At 37.7% G+C, this 20201-nt stretch overlaps 1 protein-coding gene and 1 pseudogene across 2 annotated transcripts in view; one reads left to right on the forward strand and one right to left on the reverse strand.

Annotated features, from left to right (window-relative positions):
* Positions 1–9875, reverse strand: part of LOC133550917 (vascular endothelial zinc finger 1-like) — a 52893-nt gene extending 43018 nt beyond the window's left edge. For both annotated transcript variants that reach the window (XM_061897069.1, XM_061897068.1), the window contains exon 1: positions 9763–9875. In XM_061897069.1, the coding sequence (XP_061753053.1) occupies positions 9763–9795 (33 nt within the window). In that variant the 5' untranslated portion in view covers positions 9796–9875. The remainder of the gene's footprint in view (positions 1–9762) is intronic.
* A 5944-nt stretch (positions 9876–15819) lies between these two features.
* The window catches only part of LOC133550918 (unconventional myosin-XVIIIa-like), a 95596-nt pseudogene continuing 91214 nt past the window's right edge, over positions 15820–20201 (forward strand).

Here is a 20201-nt window from a genome sequence, read left to right on the forward strand (position 1 = left end):
AAAACATTTCCTTTCATAAGTAGAGTAACATTAATATACCAATCTTAGTCGGCAGGCGTGTCTATTAGAGGTGGGGAAACTGATTGATTCTTAGATTCATCACAAGTTAAAAAGGCAATACCACCATCCCTTGACCCATAAAAGTTTGCATACAGGGAGAACCGATCGACCTACGAAGACACCATCGCTATTGTAATCCATAGGCTCTTGGAACATCTTGAACTTAAGGACACTTATGCAAGACTTCTCTTTGTCGATTTCAGCTCAGCATTTAACACAAGAAGGCCAAACATACTCAGATCTAAGCTTCACAACCTTGGTCTGAACACATTCCTCTGCAACTGGATTTTTTAACAAATCGCACACAGTACGTGAAAATAGGTGAGCACATTTCTGCTACGCTCATCATCTACACCGGTGCCCCACAAGGTTGTGTGCTAAGCCCTGTGCTCTTCACCCTCCTCACACGACTGCATAGCCTCTTAAACATCCAACCTCACTGTCAAATATGCCAACGACACCACGGTGCTTGGGCTCATCAGCAACAATGACGAGACAGCATACAGGGCAGAGGTACAACAGCTGGCTTCATGGTGTGCTAAAAACAACTTAGTTCTTAACACTAACAAAACCAAAGAACTAATTGTAGACTTCCGCAGGAAATGGCAGAAAGAACACCCTCCACTCGTAATTAATAACAATCTCGTAGAAAGGGTCAAACAATTCCAATTTTTAGGGGTGACCATCACAGAAGATATATGCTGGGACATTAACACTGCTTCTACAGTCGGAAAGGCTCAACAACGTATTTTCTTTCTAAGGAAACTAAAATGTGCAAACATTCCGCAGAAATCATTGATAAACTTCTACAACTGTGCCATCAGCAGTGTCCTCACCTATGGCTTTTTTAGTGTGGTTCGCTAGCTGCACTAAAGCAAACCAACAGGCCCTCAAGCGAGTGGTTAAAACGGCGGGGAAAATCACAAGGACTATACTCCCAGAGATGAGTTCCATGTACGCAGCTCGCTGCTTAAAGCGAGTACTCAACATCCTGAAGGAAAAATACCATCCAGCACATGGCCTCTTCAACCTGCTACCTTCTGGAAGGAGGTACAGATAGATTTGCGCCAGGACTACCAGAATGTCTCACAGTCTGTATCCCCAGGCTGTGAGACTGCTAAATGAACAGCCTGCCCCCTTACTGCCCCCGACCATCTTATTACCTCACTCTTCACTAACTCAATAATTGTGCTCAGGACATTGCATTGCTGCAGCATCAACGCAACACCCATTAGACATCTGACTGCTTCCCCCCCCACGTCCCTCTATACGTGTTCTCATAAACAAATGCTAAGTTTAACTGTTAACTATGGTCAACCTGCACATCAATGCAGTTTCTATGCCGCTGGACAAAGCTCAAACGAAATCTCGTTGACATGCATGACTTAAGTGTTATTTATGACAATGACAATAAAAGGAATTGAATTGAATTGATTGAATTGAAAAGTTAGACATGCACAATTCTGAATCGATGGAGAAACGTCAAAATAGTGATTATTGTAGTATGTTAAATTAACACAGACTGTTCTGAAATGTGGAACTAGAGCGGACACACAAAACAGAGGGGAAAGGCAATGCTAACAGCTATGCTAGCTTGAATGTGAAGTAGTGAAAGAACAAAAGAGTAACTGATTTGTACACATCAACACAAGTCAAACTGGAACTACATTACAGCAGAGAGTAACCAGTCAGAAGAGGAAATTAACAAGTTAATAAGTCAGGAGAGAATACTATCCATTACTGTACGACAACACTGTAATGTGCAAACCATAGATTTGAATAGGTTTGTAGGTAAATCTAGTCCAATACAACTGAGCTATTATTTATTTTGAGTGAAAACTAGGGCTGCAGCTATCGACCATTTTAGTTATCAAGTAATCTATCAATTTTAGTGTGATTATTCAAGTATCCAGAGAAACACACATCGTAACCTTAGGCGTATTTTAGGGAAAATACTAAATTATTTTTCTGTTTGCCATAAGTTTTATTCTTTTTTCACCTAATAATTGCACATCAACATTTAAATTTTACTTTTAATATATGTGACTTAATTAATAATAAATAAATAAGTTATGCTATTTGCTGACACACAGACACACACACACACACACACGCACAGACACACACACACACACACACACGCACACACACACATCTGCTGTCATGTGCGCTAATTGCAGCAAATCTGCGGAAACTAATGTTCGCCTGTGGTCTGGATTGCATCAATTTTTATCAGTTACACTTAATAAACAATTAATCAAAGCAAACGGAATCCATCAGTGTTTATTTATACAGCCCTAAATCACAAGTGTCTCAAAGGGCTGCACGAGCCACAACATCCTCGGTTCAGAGCCCACATAAGGGCAAGGAAAAACTCACAACCCAGTGGGATGTCGATGTGAATGACTATGAGAAACCTTGGAGAGGACCGCAGATGTGGGTGACCCCCTCGCTCTAAGGGAGACCGGATGCGATGGACATCGAGGGGGTCTAACAATATTATGTATAACATCATATTGTGAAAGTAGTAATAGTGGATCTAACATGAGCCAAAGCCTTTTCTAATCAAATCAATCAATTTGATTGATTAATAGTTGCAGTCCTAGTGAAAATAACAAACCATCCAAAGACCATAATCCTAAGACTCTTAAGTGGCAGCCTGCCACGAATAAATTGTAACGTATTTGGCGCAATCTGTTTAGAATTCTCCATGTTTATGAAACTTTTTTACTTTGAAAGTGTCACTTCCGCTTCTTCGTATGTTATGATCACTGCTTGCTATCGGCGCAGGAAGCATTGTCAATTGGAATTTTCCAACATTTTAAAACAGAGGTTCTCAAACTTTTTTCACTGAGTACCACCTTAGAAAAAAACTTGGCTCTTCAAGTACCACCATAGTGACCAACATTTAAAAACAGTAGGGTGATAGGTCTAAGTATTATTTAAAACAAGGCATAGGTTTTATTTAACAAGTATATTTTAGGATATATATTTGAAGTAGGGCTGGGCGATATATTGATATATACGATAGATCGCGGGTTTGTCTCTGTGCGATATAGAAAATGACTATATCGTATATACTCGAGTATACGTTCTCACACAGTTGCTTTTAGCTGCGGGCGTACACTTCAGGCTCTTCTCACTCTTTCCTGTCTTTCCTTCTCCACAGACAAGCAGGCGCAATTTATTTCATACGTCACACACTGTCACGTCATATGTCACATACGTGTCCGCCCTCGCAGAGCAGAGAGGTAGCATACTGGGCTACATTAGCTGCTAACGTAGCCATACGAGTGGGAATACGAGAGAAAGAAGGTGCGGATCTGGTAACAAATGAAGGAAGACTTAATTCCCATTAAAACAGCAGGGTTTCCATCGTCTGGCAGTGGTTCGGCTTCAAGTGGGAATATGTCCAACAGACAACCGTAATTTGTCAAGTGTGGGGGGAAAAAGCTTTGCTATAAAAAGTAGCATTACTGCTAATATGGAGCATCATTTGAAAAGTCACTCGCTAGAGAATGAAGAGAATTTCATAAACTTAGTAACATACCACATAGTGAAGGACGAATACTATTTGATTTCCTATTATGCAGCTCATTTTTATTTGACACTTAAAATGTCTCTGACAATCTTGCACTTTATGTTTTGGAAATGACTTGAATTTTTTCTTCCGTTGCTTAATAACTTTAATAAATACACTTTTGGTCAATTGACTTAGTTGTGATTTTCCTCTCTGCATGAAAGTTTAAAAGTAGCATATATGAAAGCAGTATGAAGAAGAATGTTTTAATGTATACACATATAATCATCATAGTGATCAGTGTTCACTCAAGGCTAAGGCAAAATATCATAATATATATGCTATATCGCGATATGGCCTAAAAATATCACGATATTAAAAAAAGGCAATATCTCCCAGCCCTAATTTGAAGTATTCGGGCTTCTCTTAAGTGTGTGTGCTGTTTTTTGATGTTCTGATATATTTAGAGTCGGAATGAAAGCTTTGTTTATTTTGTAAATAGCATCCAACTGCTCAACAATTAGTGGTTCTGGTTAACCTGCACATTCTGATTTAAGATTACTACTAGCTACAGATCAACATAAATTTGTTAATAGAATTAAAAAAGGAATAATCAAAACATTACAGTGTGTGTAACTAACTTGGCGAAAAAATTTGAGCGAATCACTGTTACTCTGCGCCATACTGAAGCAAAATGAGTCGAACACCAGCCAAGAATGTTAAAATAATATCTCAATGGTGGACATTTAATGATGAAAATATGGAAAAGCTGCTGAGGGTGTGTTTGACAGAGAAGCACCTGAAAGGAAATGCCGTAGATGTCCACTCTTCAAGGCAAATGCTGTAAATTATATTACTTCATTAAAACTACTGCAGTTGTTAAAACAATGCGCTGTATTGCTTTTGTACAATATTTATTATCTAAAATCCTGTATTTGCGTTTTATAAGACATGATACATGTTAAGATTGTGCGGTTTTGTTGAGGGCAAATTACTACTTAAATCGGTGTATTTTGAATAGGAAACTTTGACTTGAGATACAAATGTTTTGAGTTAAGACCTTCGACACAGAGCCAATTAAGCTTGTAAATTGAGGTACAACTAAAGTAGTTTGCTATTGTTATCGCACAATTACTGTATGGCCAGTAGAGCAAATAAGATGTTGACACCATTTTGACCCCCACATCCCTGCACCACACATCAAGTGTAGTTCCGTGGGAAACACTAAACTATACATGTGCGTCTCAGGAAATTTTAAGAAAGTAAGGAAGTTATTTAATTTTAAGAGTTGAATTTAGACTACGGATGTAACGATAAACTGTAATAATGATAAACGCGGTAAAACTAACTTAAAAATATATTAGCAAAATTTAAATGAACGAAAACCTGTGATTGACAACGACACTTTGATCAACTTAAATTCTAAAATAAAAACTTTTTTTTCCTTTTTTTTCCCCCTTTGTCATGAAAAAGGGAGGTTTTTGTCATGAAAAAGGGAGGTTTTTTTGGGTGGCAGCACTAATTGTAAGTGTATCTTGTGTTTTTATGTTGTTTTAATTAAAAACATATATATATGTTTTATTTTAATTTTTTATTAAAAAATAATTACAATTAATAAAAAATTATTCTGCGGCCCGGTACCAATCGAACCGCGGCCCGGTACTTGGCCGCGGCCCGGTGGTTGGGGACCACTGCTCTACCACATGTCAACCGGCAGGTTTCAGTGAGAAGATCTGCGGGTACAGGCAAGGCTTTTTTATTAGCGACCAAAAGATGCGAACTTTATAGTCGATGTTCTCTACTACTGTAAATCTTTTCAGCAAAAATATGGCAATATCGCGAAGTAATCAAGTATGACACATAGAATGGACCTGCTATCCCCGTTTAAATAAAAACATCTCATTTCAGTAGGACTCTAATGTTTGATTGACTAAGGTCCTGAATTATTTTTTTATTAACTGTAACCTAGAATTATCCAAGTTCTATATGCAATTATATTTTGTAATGTATAAGTTTCACTTTTTGAATTGAGTTGCAGAAATAAAAACTTTTCAAAAGGTCTTTGAATATACTGAGATGCACTAGTAGTCAACACAGCATATTTTGTGCTCTGCTTAATCACTATGACAACACATCAGTGAATCAATCTACCATCCTCATATATATTAACATTGTTAATTGTACAGGAACTATATATATATATATATATATATATATATATATATATATATATATATATATAAAATGAAGTATGGTGGGTTGCATTCATGAACAAAGGTACTTGCGGTCTGTAAACTAGCAAAACAGGAAGTGATCAGTGAGCAACGGGAGGGACAAGTTAAACAGCCAATTGCATAACAGTATCAACTATCTTTTTAGTTGCGCCATCTAGCTGTCTTGCTATTGATTTTCTGCACGAAGTGAGAAAAGTAACAAGAGATGACTGATAAATGGGTCGTACTTGTATAGCGCTTTTCTACCTTCAAGGTACTCAAAGCGCTTTGACATTACTTCCACATTTACCCATTCACACACACATTCACACACTGATGGAGGGAGCTGCCATGCAAGGCGCCAACCAGCACCCATCAGGAGCAAAGGTTAAGTGTCTTGCTCAGGACACAACGGACGTGACGAGGTTGGTACTAGGTGGGAATTGAACCAGGGACCCTCGGGTTGCGCACATCCACTCTTCCACTGCGCCACACAGAAAGCAAATAAATTGTCTATAAGACAGGAAAATTCAGCTCAACATTATGGCAGGGTTCTTTTCTTTTTTCAAACGGACCGTAGTACTTTGCCGCGCTCTTCTTTTACTATTGATCCTTGTCGGTTCCCTATTCGGATGAACGGAAACAACAGATGGAAACTAAAGTGCAGGACTGTATCAATAAAATAACTAACAAAATACAACAAATGTGCTACTTTATCATAATAATTTGGTCTAAAAATGTTTAAATATTAATTACTGCATAACATAAATTACTTTCCATACTTAAATAATAACAGACCAAATTAAATGTTATACAGACCACATTAATTCTTGACAGTAAATATGCGAAAAAAACGTTCTAAGTTTTCTCTTTGTTTACATTTTACATTATTTTGTTATACTTTATGTATATTTTTATTGACAGACAAACATAGTATTGTCTTTCATTATTGTTTCTTTTGTAAATATCAGAGTCTGTTCTGCAAAAAGATCATCCCTAGAAGCACACAGCTTATGGACAGGGACCCTCAGTTAAAATATACATCATCATATAACATACAAAATACAATACATTTCAAAATCCACCCACCAAATACCTATTTACAATTTCATTTATAAATAAAAAAGAAATCTTTAAATCAAATCAGTCTCAGCATCCTAATATTCAAATTTGATTAAAAGGTTGCATCTTAAAGATCTGCGATAATACTATCATACATACAGAGGTCAAGACCAAAATTATGCAACTAATGTGAATTCCTCAACCATTAGGGGTGTTTTAAAAGTACTAAGCATAACGTCGCAATAAATTTAGCTTAAAACGCTTTTTAAAAATGTTGAAATTATTTGATTATTTAAGCTATTCTTATGCATTTCTTTGTTACACCTACATTTGAAGAGGTTATTGTTGTTGTAAGCACAATACCAATGGCCCGCAATTTGCAAAACGCGCAACCACATTTTGCAAATTTAATGTCAAATCAAATGTTTATTGGATTCATCACTATACAGTGTACATCCAAGACTAAACTACTGACTAAACTACTACCAAGTGTGGATTCAGGCCGGGTGGCCAATTTCAAGTTCCAGGTAACCCTACATTACTATATTTTATAAATAGTAAACCAAGTTGTGGTAGAAGTTTAGTCAGTAGTTCTGTCGTGGATGTACACTGTATAACAGGGGTCACCAACCTTTTTGAAACCAAGAGCTACTTCTTGGGTACTGATTAATGTGAAGGGCTACCAGTTTGATACACACTTAAATAAATTGCAAGAAATAGCCAATTTCCTCAATTTACCTTTAATAAATAAATCTATATACTTTATTTAAAAAAATGGGTATTTCTGTCTGTCATTTTGTCATACATTTTTTTTCCTTTTACGGCAGGTTTTTTGTAGAGAATAAATGATGAAAAAAACACTTAATTGAACGGTTTAAAAGAGGAGAAAACACGAAAAAAATGAAAATTAAATTTTGAAACATAGTTTATCTTCAATTTCGATTCTTTAAAATTCAACCGAAAAAATGACTAGAAAAACTAGCTGATTCGAATCGTTTTGAAAAAAAGAAAATAATTTATGGAACATCAATCGTAATTTTTCCTGATTAAGAATAATTTTAGAATTTTGATTACATATATTAAATAGGTTAAAATCCAATCTGCACTTTGTTAGAATATATAACAAATTGGACTAAGCTATATTTCTAACAAAGACAAATCATTATTTCTTCTAGATTTTCCAGAACAATATTTTTAAAAGAAATTCAAAAGACTTTAAAATAAGATTTAAATTCAATTCTACAGATTTTCTAGATTTGCCAGAATATTTTTGGGGAATTTTAATCATAAGAAGTTTGAAGAAATATTTCACAAATATTCTATATTGAAAAAACAGAAGCTAAAATGAAGAATTAAAATAAAATGTATTTATTATTCTTTACAATACATTTTTTTATTGAACATTGATTTAAATGGTCAGGAAAGAAGAGGAAGGAATTTAAAAGGTAAAATGGTATATGTCTTTAAAAATCCTAAAATCATTTTTAAGGTTGTATTTTTTCTGTAAAATTGTTTTTCTGAAAGTTATAAGAAGCAAAGTAAAAAAAATAAATTAATTTATTCAAACAGGTGAAGACAAAGTTTTTAAAATGTTTTCTTGGATTTTCACATTCTATTTGAGTTTTGTCTCTCTTAGAATTAAAAATGTCGAGCAAAGCGAGACCAGCTTGCTAGTAAATAAATACAATTTAATAAAAGAGGCAGCTCACTGGTAAGTGCTGCTTTTTGAGCTATTTCTGGAACAGGCCAACAGGCGACTCATCTGGTACTTACGGGCTACCTGGTGCCCGCGCGCACCGCGTTGGTGACCCCTGCTGTATAGTGATGAATCCAATAAAAATTTGATTTGATTTGACATTAAATTTGCTAAATGCGGTTGCGCATTTTGCGAATTGTGCGCCATTGGTATTGTGCTTACAACATTGTTAAGTGTTTGTGATTTTATAATTTTGTCCATATTGAACGAGTGTTTTCCATTGTTATGTTTACATTCCCTTTTATTTCTGACTTGATAGCTAACTGTATTATGATCATGAAGAAGATTACATTTTAAATACAAATATTAACATTTTCTGTAGGTCATAACTATGTCAATAATGTTCGATATCGCCTAATTAAAAAAAGATATATATATTTATATCCTGATACATTTTTCAACCACATCGCCCAGCACCTAATTAGCATCATCGCAGCTCGTGTTAGCTGTTGTGTGCATACTTTAAATTTCTTTCCGCGGCAATCACTGGAGCAAATAGACATATAAATGTTAAATAGAAGAGCCTTTGAGTTGCAAATAAGTTGCAGCAACGTTAGTGTCTGGTGAGTCACCTCGGCTGCAGGAGAGTGATGGAGGCTGGCTAGCTAACTTGGCTAGTGAACGTTGCAGTCGCAGCGGGAGGAAAGTTGGCCGCCAAGCACCGTTATCAGCTGCTGAGATTTTCCAAACCTCGCAATACCTCCAAGGGAAATACAAATCTTGACAATGCCCTCATCACCGGGCGTCCGATGAAAGCGTCTCGCGATGTGCTGAAGTGGTGAGGATTGTAACGGTGCTCACTTCAAAATCATCCCGCATGCTTTTTTTTTATTTTCCTGGCGTCGACTTGGAAAACTTTAGGGAAAAACCACAAACGCGAGCAATTTCCTGCAACATTTTTTTCTCTTTGTAAAAAAAACCAACATATTTCATTGAGTATACTTTTTTTGGTTCAAGCTTTATTCCGCAGCCTCACAGCTGGAAGCCTGAATTCATTTACCATTGTTTTGCTTGGTTGTCTGTTCTTCGCACTACTCGGTTTTAAAAACGACTTTTGCCGCCAAAAGACTCAATAGTTAAGGTATATGCGTTTGTTTGTTTTTTACCCCAGGAGGGTTTTACCTCGTTACCCCTAAAAAGAGTGAACTTACTTGAAAAAGAAAGGTACTCCAGCTCGGCTCCATTTCCACACTTAGTAATTCTGGAGGAAACCAAGTGGAAGCCTACAACAAAGCAACCAAACATGGCAGCTGAAACAACTTCCGGTAACCTTAAGGACTATACCATTTTATCAACAACGTGGGGGTCACGTTGTTACGTGTTTCATACATGGGGTTTTTACAATCAATGGCACTTAACAACATATAAAACCATGTTTCTTTTTAATTCTATTATTTTATCAGTAAATCATTACATGAATTTTTTTACATAATACTACTTCTGTAATCAAGCTTGTTTTCTAACCCCCCCTCCATGAATGAGTATTATTGTTTTTTTATCTTCGAATGACATTTTTTATCCGGTATCCTCTGTGTCGCATGTGGCTATTCCATGGATGTTTCACTACTTCTATAGACGGCAACTGGAAAATGATTCATATATATAATACGTGTTTCTTCCTGCTGACATTTTATTATTTTATTTCTTTTAAAAACAGTTTTTATTCACAGATGGAAAACTTTGGTGCTGCTGTATTCAGTAGTCTAATGCAGTGGTTCTCAACCTTTTTTCAGTGATGTACCCCCTGTGAACATTTTTTTAATTCAAGTACCGTATTTCCTTGAATTGCCGCCTGGGCGCTAATTAATTTAAAACTTCTTCTCACTCCTGCGCTTACCAAAGGCATGCGCTAATTATTTTAAAACCTCTTCTCACTCCGGCACTTACCAAAGGCATGCAGTAAAAAATTTAGTGTGATGTAAGCTTGGACCTTAAATCCTACTGAATAGCTCTTAATCTTCTTCCCTTTATGCGATTTCAAATTACCGGTATTGAAATCAGCCTCCTCCATTTCGAAATTGATGACAGGGGAAGTGTCATTCGTGACGTCACGAGTTTGATCAGGCGGTAATACTAAGCATGCGCTAATTATTTTGGGAAGCGTGTTTGACCCGGCAGTAATTCAAGGCAGGCGCATACTATATGCCCTGCGGCAATTCAAGGAAATACGGTACCCCATAATCCAGTGGTTCTCAAATGGGGGTACGCGTACCCCTGGGGGTACTTGACGGTATGCCAAGGGGTACGTGAGATTTTTAAAGAATATTCTAAAAATAGCAAAGATCCTTTATAAATATATTTATTGAATAATACTTCAACAAAAGATGAATGTAAGTTCATAAACTGTGAAAAAAAACGCAACAATGCAATATTTAGTGTTGACAGCTAGATTTTTTTTGTGGACATGTTCCATAAATATTGATGTTAAAGATTTCTTTTTTTTTTGTGAAGAAATGTTTACAATTAAGTTCATGAATCCAGATGGATCTCTATTACAAACACCAAAGAAGGCACTTTAAGTTGATGATAACTTACTTCTATGTGTAGAAATCTTTATTTATAATTGAATCACTTGTTTATTTTTCAACAAGTTTTTGGTTATTTTTATATCTTATTTTCCCAAATAGTTCAAGAAAGACCACTACGAATGAACAATATTTTGCACTGTTATACAATTTAATAAATCAGAAACTGATGACATTGTGCTGTATTTTACTTCTTCATCTCTTTTTTTCAACCAAAAATGCTTTGCTCTGATTAGGGTGTACTTGAATTAAAAAAAATGTTCACAGGGGGTACATCACTGAAAAAAGGTTGAGAACCACTGCCCTAATCAGTGGTTCTCAAGTAGTTGGGAAAGGGCATGTTCTCCACTGTGTTACATCACCTTTTCTTTTAACAACACTCAATAAAAGTTTGGGAAATGAGGAAACTAATTGTTGAAGCTTTGAAAGTGGAATTCTTTCCCATTCTTGTTTTATGCAGAGTTTCAGTCGATCAACAGTCCGGGGTCCCCGCTGTCATATTTTACGCTTCATAATGCGCCACACATTTTCGATGGGAGACAGGTTTGGACTGCAGGCGGGCCAGGAAAGTACCCGCACTCTTTTTTTACGAAGCCACGCTGTTGTAACACGTGCTGAATGTGGCTTGGCATTGTTATGCTGAAATAAGCAGGGGCGTCCATGAAAAAGACAGCGCTTTGATGGCAGCATATGTTATTCCAAAACCTGTATGTACCTTTCAGCATTGATGGTGCCTTCACAGATGTGTAAGTTAACCATGCATTGAGCAGTAATGCACCCCCATACCATCACAGATGCTGGCTTTTGAACTTTGCGTCAATAACAGTCTGGATGGTTCGTTTCCCCTTTGGTCCAGATGACACAATGTCGAATATTTCCAAAAAGAATTTGAAATGTGGACTCGTCAGACCACAGAACACTTTTCCACTTTGCATCAGTCCATCTTAGATTATCTCGGGCCCAGAGAAGCCGGCAGCGTTTCTGGATGTTGTTGATAAATGACTTTCGCTTTGAATAGTAGAGCTTTAACTTGCACCTGCAGATGTAGCGACAAACTGTATTTATTGACAGTGGTTTTCTGAAGTGTGCCTGAACCCATGTGGTGATATCCTTTAGAAATTGATGTCAGTTTTTGACACAGTGCCGTCTGAGGGATCGAAGGTTACGGTCATTCAAGGTTGGTTTCCGGCCATGCCGCTTATGTGGAGCGATTTCTCCAGATTCTCTGAACTTTTTGATGATATCATGGACTGTAGATTTTAAAATCACTAAATTTCTTGCAATTGCACTTTGAGAAACATCGTTCTTAAACTGTTTGACTATTTGCTCACGCAGTTGTGGACAAAGGGGTGTACCTCGCCCCATCCTTTCTTGTGAAAGGCTGAGCATTTTTTGGGAAGCTGTTCTCATACCCAATCATGGCACCCACCTGTTCCCAATTAGCCTGCACACCTATGGGATGTTCCAAATAAGTATTTGATGAGCATCCCACAACTTTATCAGTATTTATTGCCACCTTTCCCACTTCTTTGTCACATGTTGCTGGCATCAAATTCTAAAGTTAATGATTATTTGCAAAAAAAAAAAAGTTTATCAGTTTGAACATCAAATATGTTGTCTTTGTAGCATATTCAACTGAATATGCGTTGAAAATGATTTGCAAATCACTGTATTCCTTTTATATTTACATCCAACACAATTTCCCATCTCAAAAGGAAACAGGGTTTGTAGATGGAAATGGACATTGGACAATAAAGTTGCATTTTCTTTTGCAATTTGGCTCAATTGATAGAATCTGATGTAATACCAATACAATACATTTAATATTCAGTGATGTGCTGTCAGGGTAGGAAAGTGAGGCAGTCCCTCACCTTGCCACCATGTGGCTTAACCATGAGATGTTCAAAAACGAAGTACAAACCCCGTTTCCATATGAGTTGGGAAATTGTGTTAGATGTAAATATAAACGGAATACAATGATTTGCAAATCCTTTTCAACCCAAATTCAATTGAATGCACTACAAAGACAAGATATTTAATGTTCAAACTCATAAACTTTATTTTTTTTTGCAAATAATATTTAACTTACATTTTCATGGCTGCAACACGTGCTAAAGTAGTTGGGAAAGGGCATGTTCAACACTGTGTTACATCACCTTTTATTTTAACAGCAGTCAATAAACGTTTGGGAACTCAGGAAACTAAATGTTGAACCTTTGAAAGTGGAATTCTTTACCATTCTTGCTTAATGTACAGCTTAAGTTGTGTGTTCAACAGTCCAGGGTCTTGTTGTATTTTACTCTTCATAATGCGCCACGCTTTTTCAATGGGAGACATGTCTGGACTGCAGGCGGGCCAGGAAAGTACCCGCACTCTTTTACTACTAAGCCACAATGTTGACACACGTGGCCTGGCATTTTTTTGCTGAAATAAGCAGGGGCGTCCAGGATAACATTGCTTGGACAACAACATATGTTGCTCAAAAACCTGTATGGACCATTCAACATTAATGGAGCCTTCAGAGATGTGTAAGTTACCCATGCCTTGGGCACTAATACACCCCCATACCATCGCAGATTCTGGCTTTTGAACTTTGCGCCTATAACAATCCAAATGGTTACTTCCATCTTTGTTCCGGAGGACACCACGTCCACAGTTTCCAAATATAATTTGAAATGTGGACTCGACAGATCACATAACACTTTTCCACTTTGCATCAGTCCATCTTAGATGAGCTCGGGCCCAGCGAAGCTGGCGGCGTTCCTGAGTGTTGTTGATAAATGGCTTTCGCTTTGCATAGTAGAGTTTTATCTTGCACTTACAAATGTAGCGACCAACTGTAGTTACTGACAGTGGTTTTATGAAGTGTTCCTGAGCCCATGTGGTGTTATCCTTTACACACTGATGTCGGTTTTTGATGCAGTACCGCCTGAGGGATTAAAGGTCTGTAATATCATCACTTACCTGCAGTGATTTCTCCAGATTCTCTGAACATTTTGATGATTTTACAGACCGTAGATGGTCAAATCCCTAAATTCCTTGCAATAGCTCGTTGAGAAAGGTTGTTCTAAAACTGTTCGACAGTTTGCTTACAAATTGGTGACCCTCGCCCCATCCTTGTTTGTGAATTACCTAGCATTTCATGGAAGCTGCTTTTATACCCAATCATGGAACCCGCCTGTTCCCAATTAGCCTGCACACCTGTGGGATGTTCCAAATAAGTGTTTGATGAGCATTTCTCAATTTTATCAGTATTTATTGCCACCTTTCCCAATTTCTTTGTCACAAGTTGCTGGCATCAAATTCTAAAGTTAATGATTATTTGCAAAAAAAAAAAAAGTTTATCAGTTTTAACATCAAATATGTTGTCTCTGTAGCATATTCAACTGCATATGGGTTGAAAAGAATTTGCAAATCATTGTATTCCGTTTATATTTACATCGAACACAATTTCCCAACTCATATGGAAACGGGGTTTGTAATAAAATAAAATAAGTTTGAATATTTCTCTTTTGGTGTATGCTTTCTATGTGATTTTGGTGTGGTTCATGTATATTTTGATCATTTTCATGGTCAAAATCACAGAAATTCAGTGTTTCCTGATCAAAATAACGCGGCTAACACAAAGTGAGGCAGACACAGGTGGTGCTTCCATGGCTACGCACAAAGTGTATTGAGCGTGTGCGTGCATGTTGCCACGGGAAAAAAGGCAGGCCATGAGGCAGCAAGTACCTCTGCCTGAAGGTAGGGGGCGATATATTGTCAACTTGCAGTTCAATGTATCTGCAGTACTCTGACTCGCCACACTGGGCAAAATGGGGGCGCTTTGTATTTTTTTAACTCTATTATTTAGAACAAACATGGCATTTTTATCAGAGTAAGCCAGCGTTTGTGGGTGTTTTTGTCAGATGCTTGGAATGAAATTGAATCAAATGAATGTGTCTGCCACTTTGGAGGATTATATACTGTCTCCAAGATTAAACACTTCTCTAAACTGGACTTCAAGACAAAATGATTGTGATCATAGTACGTTTTCACGGAAGATAGCTAATGTTGCTTCAGATACAAATACAGAAAAGTAACATACACTCACAATACTTAATTTATTTTGTTAAAAGCAAATGGGACCAAAAAGTAAATAATAAAAACTTTATCAAATACTTTTTGTACCCATTTATCATATCATCATGTCATTATGATGACGTTTTTATGAAAGCGAATAACTCCATTATTTTTCCTGTTACTCTACGTGCAACCTCAATCAACAATAATTAAAGCCACACATATGAATGTAAGTAAAAAAACAACAAAAAACCACAATAGTATTTATGCCTCACCTGGTGTTTAGTTCACCGCGCCTCATTGTTTACCATTTAATTAACACCACATCAGACAGCATGGGTCTGCCTGAATTTGACACAGTATTCAAATTGACCCTTGGGTGTCGCTGCTGCCCATTATACACCAATGCTACCCTCAAGTTCAATGGGAATTTACAACAACCAAAGTCAACAATGTTAAAAAACATCGACATTAATATTATAAGGGGGGTATTCAAAACATTAGAACTCGAACATGCTTGATTTCATATATTTCTTCCAGATCACACTGAACATGTTGACATGTTGCCATTACAAATAAACAATGTATGAGTGGTGTTTTGGTGTTGTCCGATCCATCACACGCCAAAAGTCGCTTCGGAATCTGGAATTTACCAGTAGCATTTAAGGCATCACAAGGTCATCTCACTTTAGGTGAATTTCAGGAAGTAAAATGAAAACTTTTAGCAACGCCATGTGACGTGCCGACGAGTTACAGGTAGGATGGCGCTTATCACTTGTGTGTAACCGTTTCACTTCATGTGTTACAGTTACACCCTGTACTGACTGACATCCTTCCCCGAGGCTACCAGGCTTTTAATGAGGGCAAAGCAGCTTAGAATTATAGCCCAGCGAGCAGTAGGGATGTGGTAGCACATAGACACTTACATGCAGTCTTTTTCGCCAGCACTACTTCTATGATGGAGCACAATGTATAGAATCAACTATAAATAAGATGTCTGGAAACAATATGCATGCTTATTTGTTTTAATCGACATTTTAATGTCTTTCTGACTTTCTGACTTGCAGCTGGATTGAGAGGAAAATTGCATATTTTGGATTTGCCAAAACAAAGAATAGAAGCCTCTCCATGCAATGTGCAAGGTAAGTCTAAGCTACTTGTGCTTAATAAATGATACGTTTTGTTCCATGGTTATGTTTGACCAATGTAGGGCAGCTTTACCATGCACAACATTAGGTACAATTGCACAGTCAAATTAAATGTACCGTATTTCCTTGAATTGCCGCCTGGGCGCTATTTAATTTAAAACCTCTTCTCACTCCTGTGCTTGCCAAAGGCATGCGGTAAAAGTAAGCATGCGCTAATTATTTTAAAACCTCTTCTCACTCCGGCACTTACCAAAGGCATGCAGTAAAAAATTAAGTGTGATGTAAGCTTGGACCTTAAATCCTACTGAATAGCTCTTAATCTTCTTCCCTTTATGCAATTTCAATATTACTGGTATTGAAATCAGCCTCCTTCATTGTTAAAATGATGACAGAGGAAGTGTCACTCGTGACGTCACGAGTTTGACCAGGCGGTAATACCAAGCATGCGCTAATTATTTTGCGAAGCGAGTTTGACCCGGCAGTAATTCAAGGCAGGCGCATACTATATGCCCTGCGGCAATTCAAGGAAATACGGTATTACCTTATACAAATACATTATTGCTAAGTTTTCATTGCCACGATCAAATATGTCATTTATAGAATAGAATAGAATAGAGTAGAATTTGAGTGGTGGTTGCAGTTTGCTATAAAATACAAAAACACATATACTGAAATAAGTGTATTTAGCTGTTTGGGATGGGCAAAGTATTGGAATCGCTACACGACTGCAAACTACGTCCACCGGAATGAAAATATTTAAAACTTAGCATGTTAAAGGCAGAATTGTTAGTATATCTCTTTTAGTGGATGTCATTAGATTGTGTGGGAGAGCACATTGTGACTGACATGAGTGTGTGTCAATAATAACAGATTCAATTGTAGGTCAGTGGTCATTTATGTTATCAATAGCATGGTGCATTGGTTGTATTTGATTTCTGTTTTAAATGGACATTACATAAATGCAAAATTCATCCCTGCACGTTAATTATTTTTAGAAAACTAATTAAAATTGCATTTCCCCCAATCTATTTCCCTTATAGTTCATGTTATCTGATGTGTTCTGGTGCATGACGGATATCAACAATTTCTGGTTGTAAACACTTCCAACTGCAGGCCCCTAGAAACATGTTTCTTGGTGGTTGCAGTTTGCTATAAAATACAAAAACACATATACTGAAATAAGTGTATTTAGCTGTTTGGGATGGGCAAAGTATTGGAATCGCTACACAACTGCAAACTACGTCCACCGGAATGAAAATATTTAAAACTTAGCATGTTAAAGGCAGAATTGTTAGTATATCTCTTTTAGTGCATGTCATTAGATTGTGTGGGAGAGCACGTTGTGACTGACATGAGTGTGTGTCAATAATAACAGATTCAATTGTAGGTCAGTCGTCATTTATGTTATCAATAGCATGGTGCATTGGTTGTATTTGATTTCTGATTTAAATGGACATTACATAAATGCAAAATTCATCCGTGCACGTTAATTATTTTTAGAAAACTAATTAAAATTGCATTTCCCCCCATCTATTTCCCTTATAGTTCACGTTGTCTGATGTGTTCTGGTGCATGACGGATATCAACAATTTCTGGTTGTAAACACTTCCAACTGCAGGCCCCTAGAAACATGTTTCATTTGATAAAGAAGGACAAAGAAAAAGAGAAGGATGTTGGCAAGAAGGAAAAGAAAGACAAAAAGGACAAGAAAGAGCGTATGTCACCGGCTGAGTTGAAGAGTCTGGAAGAAATGAGCATACGTCGTGGCTTCTTTCACCTGAATCGGGGGAGCTCCAAGAAGGAACTAAGGAGCAAGTTGGAGATCTCAAGTCCTATTCCCATTAAGGTGGCAAGCAGCCTGGATCTCAGCCTGACCGATCTGGATGCTGAACGCCTTAACAGCTACAACACCTTAGCACAGGATGTGGGACCCGGTGACGAGATGGAGGGAGTGGACCACAACCAAATAAGCAGCTCTGTAAGGGAGAGAGCGGCTAAGTTTGAGGAATTAGCCAAGTATCCGAGTCCCTCCCAGAGAAACAATGATGCTTCAAGCGTTTGTGGGCAGAAATATAAGTACTTTTACCAAGGCAGCAAACTACAAATCTTACACAGGATTCACATACCCGAACTGGTGAAAAGACCTTCCCAGGAGTTGACCTGCAGTTGCCTGTACTGGTATCTCCACCAATACCAGATCCCAGAGAACTGAAACTAAAACGACGCAACACTGGGGATTTTGGCTTCTCTTTGAGGAGGACCACCATGCTGGACAGACAGTCTGATGGAGGCGTGTGTCGGCGAGTGGTGCACTTTGCAGAGCCTGGTGCTGACACCAAGGACCGGGCTCTGGGTCTGGTGCCAGGAGACAGGCTGGTCGAGATCAATGGGATCAAGGTTGAGGATAGGAGCAGGGATGAGATTGTGGAGATGATCCGTCAATCTGGAGAATCCGTGCGGCTAAAGGTGCAGCCCATTCTGGAGCTGAGTGAGCTAAACCGCAGCTGGCTGAAGACTTCCCAAGGCCGGAACGAGGACAACTTTAATGTAAGTTACACTTGTGAGTCATATTTGTTCCTGTAAAACCCTTTCTCTTCTGACCGTTTTATCTCTTTCATCATGAAGTCAGTGTTTTACACCAGCCCCTAATTGGAAAGCTGAGTTCATTGAGATTCCACTGATTTCCGCATATAATTGCAATGGCAGGCTTGGAAAATACTAATGTTGGACCAGTCGAAAACATAAACATGAATGCAACTCTCTTTTCGCATGTGTATAAACATGTACAGTATGTGTGTATATATATATATATATATATATATATATATATATATATATATATATATATATATATACAAACCCCATTTCCATTTGGGAAATTGTGTTAGATGTAAATATAAATGGAATACAATGATTTGCAAATCCTTTTCAACCCATATTCAATTGAAAGACAAGATATTTGATGTTCAAACTCATAAACTTTATTGTATATTTGCAAATAACTCACTTGAAATTTCATGCCTGCAACACGTGCCAAAGTAGTTGGGAAAGGGCATGTTCACCACTATGTTACATTACCTTTTCTTTTAACAACACTCAATATACGTTTGGGAACTGAGGAAACTAATTGTTGAATCTTTGAAAGTGGAATTCTTTTCCATTCTTGTTTTATGTAGAGTTTCAGTCGTTCAACATTCTGGGGTCTCCGCTGTCGTATTTTACGCTTCATAATGCGCCACACGTTTTCGATGGGAGACAGGTCTGGACTACAGGGGGGCCAGGAAAGTACCCGCACACTTTTTTTACGAAGCCACGCTGTTTTAACACGTGCTGAATTTGGCTTGGCATTGTCATGCTGAAATAAGCAGGGGCGTTCATGAAAAAGACGGTGTTTAGATGGCAGCATATGTTGTTCCAAAACCTGTATGTACCTTACAGCATTAATGGTGCCTTCACAGGTGTGTAAGTTACCCACGTCTTGGACACTAATGCACCCCCATACCATCACAGATGCTGGCTTTTGAACTTTGCGTCGATAACAGTCTGGATGGTTCGCTTCCCCTTTGGTCCGGATGACTCGATGTCGAATATTTCCAAAAACAATTTGAAATGTGGACTCGTCAGACCACAGAACACTTTTCCACTTTGCATCAGTCCATCTTATATAATGTCGGGCCCAGAGAAGCCGGCGGCGTTTCTGGATGTTGTTGATAAATGGCTATCGCTTTGCATAGTAGAGCTTTAACTTGCACTTACGGATGTAGCGACAAACTGTATTTAGTGACAGTGGTTTTCTGAAGTGTTCCTGAGCCCATGTGGTGATATCCTTTAGAAATTGATGTCGTTTTTTTAGGA

Source organism: Nerophis ophidion, linkage group LG04 (assembly GCF_033978795.1).
Source record: "Nerophis ophidion isolate RoL-2023_Sa linkage group LG04, RoL_Noph_v1.0, whole genome shotgun sequence".
Taxonomy (NCBI): Eukaryota; Metazoa; Chordata; class Actinopteri; order Syngnathiformes; family Syngnathidae; genus Nerophis; species Nerophis ophidion.